This window comes from Aythya fuligula, chromosome 16 (genome assembly GCF_009819795.1).
Source record: "Aythya fuligula isolate bAytFul2 chromosome 16, bAytFul2.pri, whole genome shotgun sequence".
In the NCBI taxonomy this organism is placed as follows: Eukaryota; Metazoa; Chordata; class Aves; order Anseriformes; family Anatidae; genus Aythya; species Aythya fuligula.
In genome coordinates, this window is record NC_045574.1 from 14049405 (window position 1) to 14062981 (window position 13577).

General features: G+C 47.6%; 1 protein-coding gene across 9 annotated transcripts in view; it reads right to left on the bottom strand.

Moving 5' to 3' along the window:
• KCNQ2 (potassium voltage-gated channel subfamily Q member 2) overlaps window positions 1–13577 on the bottom strand; it is a 64354-nt gene that overhangs the window by 34041 nt on the left and 16736 nt on the right. For 7 of the 9 annotated variants that reach the window (XM_032198115.1, XM_032198111.1, XM_032198114.1 and 4 more), the window contains exons 2-9: window positions 9834–9924; window positions 9271–9397; window positions 8374–8549; window positions 7118–7243; window positions 4922–5032; window positions 4222–4317; window positions 3446–3540; window positions 434–463 (exon numbers count right to left, since the gene is read on the bottom strand). In XM_032198115.1, the coding sequence (XP_032054006.1) occupies window positions 434–463; window positions 3446–3540; window positions 4222–4317; window positions 4922–5032; window positions 7118–7243; window positions 8374–8549; window positions 9271–9397; window positions 9834–9924 (852 nt within the window). The remainder of the gene's footprint in view (window positions 1–433; window positions 464–3445; window positions 3541–4221; window positions 4318–4921; window positions 5033–7117; window positions 7244–8373; window positions 8550–9270; window positions 9398–9833; window positions 9925–13577) is intronic. The other 2 variants (XM_032198110.1, XM_032198107.1) reach the window with 1 other exon arrangement.

Genomic DNA, 13577 nt, shown 5'->3' on the forward strand with positions numbered 1-13577 from the left:
AAAAAAAGGGTTGGGGGAAGAGGAACACACTTGAGTGATGGAAGAAGGGAAATAGAAGTATGAACAGGGAAGGTTTCTTGTTAAGCGTTGTTATGATTTGGAGGAGGTTGGTAAGACCATCAAGAAATCATCCTTAAAAAAAAGCAAGCTTATCAAGCACTCTCGCATTCTCCTTCCTTAAATCGACATTTTGGCAGTTTCCCAACACCTGTGTGTACCAATAGCTAAAATGTGCATGGAGGTGCATGGAGTTAGTTCGCAGGCAGCAGGATGAGGAGCCTGGTTTGCACTTTCACTCATTCCTTTGAAAAAAACTGATCTTCAGAGGTTTCTGGTTTCGCTTTTTTAATTAAAAAAGGCTTTGAATGTTACAGTCCCAAACGAAGAACAAGGAGTGACATGACACACAGCTTCAGTCACATGCACTTCATACCTGGAGGCACCGTACGTTTGCGTTTGCGTGCTTTTCAAGTGTTTTCACCAAAGAAAACCAAAGGGACAAGAGAAAGAAATACAGGTCGGAGGGGAAGGGGGGGGGATGGGAGTGGAGGGGAGAAAAGAAACAGAATAAAGAAAATTAGCATATGAACGAAGAGTATCCCCTGGTGCAGATGCACTGGGACCAGGCGTGCAGGTGAGCACTGAGCGTGGGCTGAGCTCGCTCCCCACTGCAGCCCTCACGCCACTGTCACCCTTGGGCACAGGCTGCTGGCACCTTGCTCCAAAAGCAGATGGGCACCACAGGGCAGGGAAAATGTGGGGTCTCAGAGAGCTTTTGGGAAGCATCCACGGCCCTCAGTCCCATCAGGCAGGGACTCCTTGGGCCAGATGGATGGCTCCAATGTCATATTCCAGTAGGTTTTTTCCAGTGAAAACCAATCTATTAACAGAGCTGAGATCAAGGCCTTGTTCTCATGAGTGATAACAAAGACCAGATTCTTTCCTGAGCAAATCCAGCGGCTGATGTGTATCAGGTTAAAACGTGCAGGCACACCAAGCTGTGCGTGCATCATGACCCCAAAGGGAACCTGCATACACAGGAGCCACACGCACGTTGCAGGTTTGCTTCTGCTACATTTTGAGTTGAAAGATCCAATCTGAGCTTCTCTTGGAGACCACCATATTTTCCCCAGAGGGGCAAGACCAGCTCTACCGCAGTGATCCGAGTGATGTTCTGTGGAGACGTGAACTCCTCCAGGGCACGTGCACCAATTTTGGGCTACCAAGCAGCCAGGCTTTTCCAGAGGTGCCTTGGGAAGACGAGTTCAAGTCACAGGGCTCCTTCCAGGAGGAAGAAGCAGCCCGATGTTGAGCAGAAAAGGTGCCGAGACATCGGTGACTGCAGCTCACCTCCAGCAGCCGGGAGGGAGAGGGGAGCACCGTGTCCCCCCTACCCACATCCCAAGCACGGCGTGCGCCCCAGCTGCACATCAGCAGCCATCACCTTAACGCGGCGTGGGGCTCGATGTGCACGGCTGGCAGCACACGCCAGCTGGCTTAGGGAGGAGGGTAGGAAGGGTAGATGGACAGTGTGAGAGAGATGGAAGCGGCAGCCAGAACATACAGTTACCCCCTTTTTTTTTTTTTAATTAGAGGAAAAGTATTTCCAATTCATTTAGGTGAATGCATCCAAAATGGACTCAAAAGATATTCACTCCTTTCTTGGTTAAAAAAAATAAAACTGCCAACAGCTGAAGGCATCAGTGCAGCTGGGGCTCACCCTCCTGGGTGTCATTCCTACTGCCTGTGCACGGACAGGAACTGGGGTTTTGGAGTGAAGCTCAAAGAGGAGAAACCTGTGCTCAAGAAGCACAGGATGCAATCTTTCTTGGGCAAAAGGGTGTCCCTGTATGTCTGGCCACGTGGTAAGTTCAGTCCTTTAGAGAGCAGTAACACCTGACAAAGTCCACCGAAGCCAACCCTGGTGCTCTGAGCTTTGCAGTGGACTTTGGGCCAGGCTCTGGTTCTCATCCTCTCCAGAAGCTGACCTCAAGCAGTGCCCCAAACAGAGTGCAAGGAGATCAGACACCGAGAGGAAGAGTTGGATGAGTGGGCTTAATGCTATTGGGAAACAATTTGGTTCCATTTCGTTGGGTGGTTGCGATAGTTTTTGTTTTTTTCTTAAAGCAAAATCTTGAAGTCAGTTCATAAATCTCTTTAGGGAAAAAAACAAACAACCGATCAGACGCACAGTGGGAATGAATCCAACGAAAACTTACTGACCACAACAATGTGACTTCCAACAGGCTTTTAAGATGGATTAACAGACTGGCCGCTGCATTTGAAATGTGGGCTAATGCTTACCCTGGGAAATGTATGCACATCGTCTGCTGGAGGGCTAAAAGGCACCGCACAGATAAAACACAGAGGGATTTTGATTCACACCTGCACTGGCACAACCCGGTGCTGGACAACAGCTCCGCACCGCAAGGAGTGGGGTCCACAAGGAGCCCCAAAAAACCATGAAGCTGCAGGAATATCTAACCAACATTGCTGACTCCTGTACAAACCCAGAGAGATCCGGGCAGCCCCCAAAACACGCCACAAAGGGATGCACAGCCCTGCCCGGGCTGCAGCACGGTGTGAAGTGGAAAATGAAGGGCCATGATTTGCACTGTAGCGTCCAGGGAAACCCCCTGATGCTGATGACACTGAGAACGTGCCCCTCTCCACCAGGCTCTGAATTCCCAAGCCCATGCTCTAACCTGGGTCCTTTCAGCTGATGGAGCTGCCTGGGTACAACAACAAGTTCCCCCCCTTGGAGCAAGCCGGATGGATGCTGGTAAAACACTGCAGTGCTTTATCAGCATCATCCGTCACGGCACTGCTGCCCTTCCCTACTCACATCAACACTTGGTGATGGATAAATGAAATGCAAGAAATAGGAAAACACTTACTGAATCCTGATTTGGTTTTTCTCCTCTTAGAGAGAAAAAAAAAAAAGGAAAAGGAAAGGAAAGAGGGACGAAGGCCAAATGTACCTGGCCAGCCCAAAGGGACAAGAGTGTACTGAAAGGCAGAAGGACCATTAGAGACTGGCTGGAACAGCAGGGAGAGCCCGAGTGGGCACGAGGAGCTGCACACAGGGCAAGGAGAAGTTTACCTAAGGTCCAGGGCAGGTTGGGAGTCTTCACACCTGGGCACGGCAACTGTCACAACCCAACGCAACTACCCCCGGGCGTGGAGAAATAAGGGTGAAAAGAAGAGCACGTACACACACACAGAGACGGAAAGAAAAAAAAATAACAGGGAAATTAAAATCGAGTCAAAAAGAAACACAAAATAAAACAAAGAAAAAAAAACTCCAAAAGAAAAAGCATATACCAGCTCTTGAAATCAATTTTTTTAAAAACTTAAATAAATAAACCAAACCGTATATCCAGATAACGAAAACTAAACATGGAGACAGCGGCGTGAGGAGGTGGGCAGTGTGAGGAGGAGGTACCTGTACATGGGGACGGTGACGGTGCGCTCGTAGTACTGCCAGGTGGAGTGCAGGTCCGTCCGGGACAGGTTGGTGGCGTAAAACCTCCAAGCTGCCTGTGGAGGAGATGGGTGGAATGGAGGATGCTGGCACAGCTGGACGTGCCCTTGGTATGATAAACATCAGCCAACTCCAGTTTTGCCCCTTGTCTGTGGGATAGGTCCAACATTTTGCCCTCTCCTTGATTTGATATGTGACAAATCTGGGGTGCTACCGTGACACAGCTGATCTCAAAAGGCTGTGGGTACAGGGCACTCGCTGTCAGGAGGAGGTCGGGTACAAGACACGTGCTGCTGCACATTAGGAAGTTAAAAAAATGTGAAGAGAGGAGCAGAAGAATGTAAAGTGACTCTCATTTCAAATCTCCGAGATAGACACCAAGGCCAGCCTTCTGTGCAGACATCTGTTATCATGAAGAAAATGCTCCCAATTGTAACTTTATATCAGTATAAATATTCTCTTTAAAAAAAAAAAAATAAAAAATTGGTGAAAACAGACTGTCCTAGTGTGTTTGTCTCACTGCACTGGGCTGGATTTCGTTCCTTTTCTCCCCCAGATTGCCTACCACATATGCTATTTTCCCATGGCTGACTTCCTGGCATTTATCCCCAGACAAGACCAGCCACCAGCTGCTGTCTCACACCTTACACACACAGCCCCATTTTTCTCCTCCCCTGCTTCTAAACATCCATTAAGACCCCAAAATCAGGAATATACAACCTGACTGTGGTCCTAACCTGAATCAGGCCCGCTGCTGGGTTCCGCCTCTTCTCGAAGTGTTTTTGCCGATGCTGCTCTTGAACCTTCAGAGCAAACCCTGAGCCTAAAATGCCCTGGGGAAAAGAATGAAAAAGTGCAGTTAGTGCAGCATTAGGTAAGCTCTAACTGAGAAGTAGCAGCCAGCTTTCCCTCCAAAGGCTTATTTTGTTCCCTTTTTTGCTTCAAATGCATGGGGGAAGGAAGGGGCAGCCCTAATCTGAAGCATCGCTAAAAGGGAACTTTTCTGGTGCTGGCTGAAATGGCTGCTTTTACCAAAGCACCTCCAGCCAGCTGATAGAATATGAAACAGCCACACCATGCTGGCAAATTATCCTCATAGGGGAAAATCAGATCCATGCAACCCACTGAAACACACTGCGAAAGGGACAGGGGTAATTTGTTGAAATGGCACAGCCACCCCTAGGAACAGCAGCAGAAATACGGTTTCACTTCAGTAAACATTTTCCATCTCATTTGTGCAGAACCACATCCAGATTTTCCATCTCATTTGCTCGTAGGCACGGTGCCTGCGCTGTGGTTTTTCAGATGGGGTTTCCCCGCTTCTCCTTCTCTGTTTGACTCAAAAACAACAGCTGGGAGGTTTTGGGGGTGCATTAACCCATGGGATGGAGCAGTTGGGTTGCCAGCAGCCCCAGGGGAAGAGCAGCCTCTACTCACGGCCGGGAGGGCAAAGAAGGAGACGCCGATGAGTGTGAAGGTCGCCGCCAGCAGCCGCCCGTTCCAGGTCTGGGGGTACTTGTCCCCGTAGCCGATGGTGGTGAGGGTGATCTGGGGAAGGAGAGCACCCCTCAAGTCACACAGATCTTTATTGAACATAAAACAATGCCATCAAAATTCCCTGATAACAGAGCGGATGGTGAGAGCTGGGGTCCCTGTGCACCCTGAGCAGACAAACGTGGGGTGCAGCAGAGCCAGCTCGCCTCCAGCATGTCTCGGCAGACAGCAGCAGGGATATTTGCATGCATAAAGAGCTGGTGCTGTTTATTCCTCTTCTTCCCAGCAGTGTTTATTAGCCAGCCTACCCTTCCAATTTAAAAACAGCACATTAGCCAACAGGATGAAGTATGGCTGCTTCCTACAACCTAATTTAGGGATATTTTCCCTCTCCTTGGTATTATTGTAATGCACCAAGAGATGCTGGCAAGCTGGTGTGTGTGTGTTTTGGGGAAGGAGCTGAGAGACGAGATGGAGACAAAGAATCCCCTGAGATTCAAACTGCAGGAAAAGGTGATTTTTCTGCTTCTCAAATGGAAAATTCCAGGCATCCCCTTATGCTGCAGAAAGGATTTGGAGAACCTGAGACCTGCAGGACAAGGCAGGGAGGGATGGCCTGATGAGGGACCATCTTCTTGGAGATTTCTGCCTGAAGGACCCTGAGGGTCCCCATCCCATAGACAGAGCTGTCCCCAGGGATGGCAGTGCCCCTGCACCTCGATAATGTACCATTGCAAACCTCGTGCGTTTAACTTGGAGCAAAATCACTTGCAAACAAATGGAAGTACGATCCCAAAGCACTGTTTAATGGGACCCACTAAAAGCCCTATCAATTAGATGCCATTTTGACAAAGCGTTTAGTAAAATGCATCTATGTGGCTATTCCGCACTGAAACACCGAGTTGAAGCAATGTTCTCTCCTTAATCGCTGCAAAGTTGGGGTTTAAATTTTTATAGTTTACGGAAACAACGACGAGGATTTGGAACCACCAAGGTGAGACCAGGAGACAACCTCTGAATGTGAAATTTGACTTTTTTTGTCCTTCTCTTAGCATCTGTCTATACTGGACCTGTGAGTTGGACAATGACAAAACCTGTTCATTTTAATGAAGCTGAAATTTCACCCTAAGATGGTCAGGATCGACACAGTTTGGTGCACTTCCACGTCCTAAAATAAGGAATGAAGGGGGTACTCCCCTCCAAGAGGATCTCCCAGCCTGGGAAGCAGGAGGGAGAGATCTGCACGTGGCTTTCCCCAGGCTGAGCTCTGATCCGGGCTGTGAATTTTCCCTCATTGTTTATTTTCTAGTTATGTCAAATTGGGCTTTGTGTTTATTTTCTGTCACAACCAAGGGGCTTGAAAAGCAATTTACTGCCTTAACAGTGTTTCTTCCCCTTTGTCGAAAGAGAGGAGCTGCTTGATCAGCCGATTCCTCCCCAAGCCTGTTACTGGCATTTGATCAGATCTGGGATTTTCATTACATGCTTTGTAATCAAGGCCAAACCAGCACTGCAGTGTCGGAGCAGAGGAACAATAATGCAAGAAGATTAGAACGTCATTAATTCTCTCTTTGTTAATGGGGTAATCCAATAATTCCCACGCGTACACAGAGCAAACTAAAAGTTTGCCCTTTTTGAGAGGAAAGGCCCTATTGCCCTTTCCTCTTTTGTCAGCAAAGATTTGCAAAGGGAGCGTTTTCGGCACTAGAGCCTTTCTGGTACTTAGGCCGCATTAATTTCATAAAATATAGCCCAGCGCATTTACCAGCACGCTGCCCGAGCACAATTATAAATAATGAAAAGGCGGCGATATGATATTTCTCAAAATGATGATTGAAGCCCCCGGTAGTGTGGGGTCTTTATTAGATCTGCCTCTATTGTCATGCTGGAGTTGAGGCCTGTGGCTGAGAAGTGCGCGAGTTGCCTCCTGCCTTGCAGCTAATTCAAGAAACGCGATCCCATAGCATTTTCTACCAGCTTTATTTAAGGAATTTAGCTAAACGCAGTAGCCTGAAGCCTTTTAATAAAAATGTTAACTAAGCAGCCTGTAAGTCGATTCCTCACATAAGTGATAGAAGATGGAGGGTTAATGGACATTTTATTTTAATAACCAGCAACTGCTCTATGAAAATTACTTACCAGACCCCACCAGAGTGCATCTGCGTATGTATCAAAGTGCTCATTTTCTCCTTTCTCGGCCAAGTATACCAGGAAAGAGGCCAGAATGAGGCACAGGAAGCCAATATACCAGGCAGTAATCAGCTCCTGCAAGATCATTAAGGGACAGAATAGAATAATTGCAATCCTGGTGTGCATCTCCGAAAGCCAAGTTACTTGCTTGCGGTTGGCCTCAGAGCTGAACTTTCTCTGCATTTGTGTGTGTTTAGGCTTTGGCTGGAGATCTGAAGCGCCAATTTTTAACATAGTGCAGAACGGAGAGGTCTGAGATGGGACCACGTGCTGGTGGTGGCCCCGCAGCGCACACAGGGTGACCCCCACCCTGAAGGCCTCGTCATCTAAACACACCCAGCAAAAGGAGAGGGAAAGGGCACATTCGTTGCTCCATTATTTAAATATTTGGAACCGAAATGAGTATACAAAAAAAATTATTTCCCCTGACCACACCGAGAAGAGGGCATAAAACTGAAATGTAAGCCCCAAATTCCCGGGGACTCTGTGTAGCGCATGTCCCTTCTGCTACCTGGGGAGGAGCTGCAAGGCTCTGCTCCAATAATATCTGTGTATAATATCCCCCAGTTCCAGGGAAGTTTTAATTTGTAATCCACAGGATTGGTAATTTTTGGACGAAGTTAATACAAGGCTAGACAAAAGAGACCCACAGATTCCCTGTGACTTTTACAGAATTTTGGCTAAGCTTTTTAAGAGAAAAAAAGTGCAGAAAACAGGAGAAATGTCATAAATCTATCAGGAGAAAACAGAAAAGAATCCTCATCACCAGGGATGGGTTCTGTGGTTGGTACGTGGCCTCATGTTGGGAAGAGGAACCTGTCACTATTATAACCATGTTTGCTAGAGGCTACTGCTTGCAGGGCATGCTTTCAGAAGCACATCCTCTTTGAAGTGGGCATCTGAGACTAAACATCTGCAACAACACCTGTGCTTAACGAGGCTGCTGGCTAATTACTAACTCTATGAAATGAGATAAATGTGCAGGTGGCCACCATGGTCAAGATATTTCTTGCAAACACCTAAACGTCCCTCCCATCTCTCTCCTGCTGGTCAGAGGGCTGCATCAGACCTCATGTCTCTGTACACTGCTCTCCATGTCACTGTATGGTGTCCTCCCAAGCCTGGGAGATATCTGGAGTGGGGAACCAAATGGAAGCAGTGTCCCTGCTGGGAGAAATGTGAAGAGTGGCAGTGTCCTTGCTCACCTTGCTGTGTGCATAGACCACGGAGCCCAGCAGCTTCCAGGTGCCGCCGCGCCGGTCCATGCGGATCATGCGCAGGATCTGCAGGAACCTCAAGCTCCTGAGCGCCGAGGTGGCAAAGACGTTCCCTTGGGACCCTGCCGCCAGCACGGCGATGGACGCGATCAGCACCATGATGTCTGCAGGAAAAGAGGGCATCGAAAGCTGAAGAAGTGCTGCTGAGCCACTACCAAGCAGGATGGCACACATCTACTGCCGCTGGCAGCAGAAGTTTGTGCATTTTGATATGATTCAGTGCTAAATTGGGCTAAGTCCCTGCAAGGCACGTGCCTACTTTATTTTTATATTTTTATTTTATATATTTTATATTAATGCAGCTGCCTGTTACACTGCACTGTCCAGAGATGTGAACTCCCCCTGTCTAAATAGGGTGTGAAAATCCCCAGGTTCACCGTAGTGATCCTAGGGTGCTCCCAGAAAGAGAAAGTCCAAGAAAGAGGCCAAGAAAAGAAGCCTTGCTCTACATATCCCAAACCCAAGGATCCCGAAAGCCTCCCTCTATTAATTACATCTCGTAATTCCCTTGTGAGGCAGCTCAACAGCAAAAGGGAAGGCAAAATGAGACAGGGAGAGTTGTGATGACTTAGGAGTGACTTGATGTTGGGGTTGGACCCTGGACCATGGGACTCCAGCTCCTAAACTCAGCTTCTCCTGGCTAAATCCCCTCTCCACCCCACACCAACAGCTACAGGCAGCTGTCAGCGATTCCTGGGGTACCAGGGCAATGGGATGGCTCCCAGCTCTACAGAAAATAGGGCAGCCTCACGTACAATAAGAACACCATACAAACAAGCTCTTTTAAAAACCCTTTTAGTTCAGGAAATCCCATGCAGGGCTTACCGATGACGCAGAAAGGCTTGCGGGCAAATTTTAACCTCCCCCTCCAGCCCCGGTACCGGCAGCAGCAGCCAGCCGCCCAGATCCTCACAAAGTACTCGACCCCAAACACCACGATGGTGACGATTTCCTGCGGGGAGGACAATGTCGTTAGCCTAGAATGAAGCGTGGTGAAGAGGAGCATGCTCCAGAATTAATGACAAATCCACAGCCTGAACCCTGCAGACCCCAGGAATGGTAACACAGAGCTACCTGCATCAGGACCATTAAATGGAGAGCCAAGCCTGGAAAGAGGGTCAGTGCAAAAAAAAAAAAAAATTAAATTAAATTAAAAAAAAAGGTAAAATTTCAGGATTTGTTTTTAATTTATTACTTAATTTTGTTCCTGTGTATCCTGATGCAGATTTCTCCTTTTCCTATTTCTTAGCTGTGGGTCCCAATAGATGCTGGCTCGCAAGTGACAGCGTAAGTTCTTGCCTAAGTTAAAAATTCCCAACCTCATTTTTTGTGCTTTTGACTTTGTTTTAATGCGCTATGGACCACTTCGTTCGCAAATCCCAACTTACCAGAATGTAAAGGGCCCCTTCTGAGCTGTTCTGGTACTCATCGATGGTTGAAAAGACAGACAGCACCAGGCAGGAGAAAACTAGTAGGAAACTACAGAACACAAACATAAAAAATAATAAGAATTACAAAAATAAAAATAAAAATAGAGGGTGAGAGAGAATGTCACTCTTCTGAGCAGGAATTTTTTGCACTTTTAGATGTTTTCCTACAGGAGCACTTACCATGCTGCTACAACGCTGACCCTCCTTGCAAGGAGGCTTCTCGCGGGCTTTTGGGTGACAAGAGGTGGCAGTAACGAGGCCACCCAGGCCTCCCACAGCTAGGGCTGGGATCCCACTGCCTGCACCGAGCTCTGCAGATCGGTCACAGGACTTGTGCTTGGGCAGCAGGGGAGAACCGAGGTGCAAAGACAACACAAAGTCCCTCATTCTGTGAGCTAGAAGGGCTGTGTGGGAGGAAGTGCTGGACTGGTCCCAGTTGCGCCAGTGCCAACCCAGTTCCCCTTCCAGCACGGGGTTGTGATAACCTCTGAGATCATTATCTCATTGTGTCAGCTCTTACTGCACCCTGCTTTCAGCAAGCACAAGACAAGCAGGGAAGAACTTTTTTTTTCCTTTTTTTTTTTTTTAAAAAAAAAACACTCTACTGACACAAACAGCTGGCAGCCTTTCAGATTTAATTCAGCTGGGGGCTTTCCTAGCATCTCTTGCCCATAGATTACCCAAAACCAAGGATTTAACAGACGTAAATGTCAAATAAAATGCACTTAACCTCCCACTGATGTGCTGCAAGCCCAGTGCCACCACGGGCTGTCCCAGCAGCAGCCCCAGCAGTGCCACCCCCAGTCCCCGCCACCATTCCCAGCTCTGTCCCCATCGAGCTGCCCATGCCACAAAAAATGAAAGGCAGCGGATGAGTGACAGGAGCTCGACCCTCTTCTGACGTTTGATGCCCAGCTCTGCAGCTCCGGAGGTGTCCTGGCATCTGCTCACGGCCAGAGAAGGCTTCCACCAGCCCACGCTGCCCACTGCTTACTCAAACAAAAAGAAGGGAAATTAATTTCCTGACGATCGATTTGCTGATACAATGAAGTAGGCCAGCGCAGGGAGGAACCAAGAGCTGCATTCTTTAAAAGCATTAAATAATTCATCTGTCTGGCTTTGTCTCGCATTCCTACAAACTGGATTTCAAATATTCATAAGGCACGGTTCAGCTGGTGGGCGCAGCTCCTTTGTGTAAAGCAAAGGAGTTTCACGCCGCCAGGTCATGCTTGTGGCTTTGCAATGGCCATTAACATCACGGTAATGAGTGAAAGCAGGGGGATTTGCAGTATTTATTCCAACCACAGGCAGGACTAAAACAGGGAGGGAAGGGACCTTCAGAGTCATCTCCGCAAGGGCTGAGCTTTGTCAGCACCGAGCCCCATTCAGCACATACCAGGTAAGGAAATTCCCCAATTTCTCCCTGCAGATTTTCTCTGCATCAGTCTGGTACTTGAGGACTTGAAACAACCCCCAGAGAGTAAAGAAATGTCCTCTGCAATCCCAGTCCTGATGGCCCCTAATGTCACCTGTCTCACCCAGGGAGGTTTTTGTAGACTGCTGGTACGGAGGGAGGGAGCTGCAAATGGGTCAGGCAGCCCCGCTCTTGGGCTGGCCCAGATTTTGTTGCAAACTCCTACGCTGGGGTGAGAAACAAATGAATAATCAATGAAAGAAGAAAAAGAAAAGGAAAATAAAAATACATCATGGAAAAAGAGGGAAAAGGAAAATCCTGCATATTCTGCTTGAAGAAGTAGGACACTGTGGATGTATTTTTGTGACTGAACACCACAATAAAATGCCCAGGGAGGTGCTGAAAGTGCTGATATCAGCACTTCAGACTTGCACACCCTGGTTTGCTAAGGTGGGCCAGCAGCTCTCCCATCCCCTGCACTTTGCCTCAGGCCCGATAGGGATGTTCAGCCAGCAGGTAAGGAACAGTCCTGCCACCAAAGGATGCAGGCACTGGTTCATCACGGGGTGAGCTGCACAAGCATCCCAAAATAGCTCCGGGATGATGCACAGCTGCTCTGCTCCACCCTGCAGTCCACACACCTCTAGGTGACTTTAAAAGAGGCCTAAGAATGAAATATTTTTGCAAGGAAACTGCATTTGTGGGGTTGGGTCTGCATGGAGCTTTGTCCACGCCAGAGATGGGGTGCATCCTCTGAGCCCCTATGAAGGGGGAGCAGGGAGGCACAGGAAGGCTGACTGCTATAATTTCACCTAATCTGCCCAGACAGCACAGGAAAAGGGCTCCAGATAATAATAGATAGCTAGGGAAAGGGAAACAGGCCAATAAATAGCATAGAGGCTGGGATGAATCTAATTTTTAAAGCTACATATCTAATCAAAGCAAATCATGTCTGCAGCCTGACTCTGGGTAATGTTAATGTGCAATAAGGAACGTTAATTATGTCCCGCCTAATGATTTCCACGTTAAAGATGCCAATTCTGCTTAGAGCTTTGGAGGAGATGATGTCCTCCTCCCGAGCAGACGGGAGCAGGGCCCTGCACGGCTGGGGCTGGCTCTGAGAAAAATCTTGCTGCTAATAGTGATAAACCCAAAGTCCTCCAAAGTCTGGCTTTGCATCCAAAGGTTTGACTTAAAACACCCATAGCAAGCTTCTTATACAGCTTATAAATCCTGGCACAAAAGCTGCATATCAGTTTCATATCCACTACGTGTCAATAGAAAAAGAAATGAGTGATCTCAAAAAAAAAAAAAAAAAAACCACCACCACAACAACAACAACCATTTAAAATGACTTGAAACAGGAAATTTTCTTCCCTCTCTCTCATAAAAGCGTATGACCAAATCCTTGTAAGGCTTTTCAGATTAACCACCTAATTTGCCTTCCAAAAGAAAGCCCCTTGGAATCTACACACTCACATCAGATTTAAAAACAATTAAAAAAAATATATTTATTCCTGCAATACTTGTGTTGAGGTAGCATTTGCTGACATGCAGGGACTTTGAGCTGCCTCTGGTGGAGCACCAGCAGAATAAATCAGCAGCAGCTGGATGCCTGGACACGATGGGACACAAGGAAGCAGCAGCACAAGCCACCGTGTTTGCTATATGCTTCACTGCCTTCCTCTGGAAGTGGGAAAATAATTAATGATTTAGTTAATTAGAAGGAGCGAAGCTGGAAGGGAGGGAGTGTTTTACTACAGGCAGCTGAAGGCTGCACAATAGAAAATAATTTAAAACGTTTAAAATACTCTAAAATGACTTTGGGGACGTAAACGAGGCATTGATAATTGTGCTAAAATAAAACCAAAATGCTCGTGGGCAATCCGCCTGTAATCCCAGCAATCCATTTGCTGTGGTCTCTGCAAAACGCTGGCTTTCAAGCGTCTAAAACTGGTGTAAATCAGAGCCCACGAAAGGCAGCAGTGACAATAAACCAAGGTGAACAGACTGAGGATAAACAGAGTCTGTAAAACGACTTTTAAGACTCAGAAAGCCCTGTAATCAGAAGTGGAGTGTGTACAGCTGAATTTGGATCTCCAGTGAACCAGAAGCAAACCCCTGACCGTGCCGTGACTTTCCAAGGGCTAACACCGATGCCGCATTGCCCCCACCCTTCACCAGGAGCATCCATCATCATTCTTCACATGAGCAACCCGCTGTGATTTGCAGCCCAGCTATTCATTTGCAAGGCTAAAATGCCTCGCTCCAGGTTTCCACATCCCTCA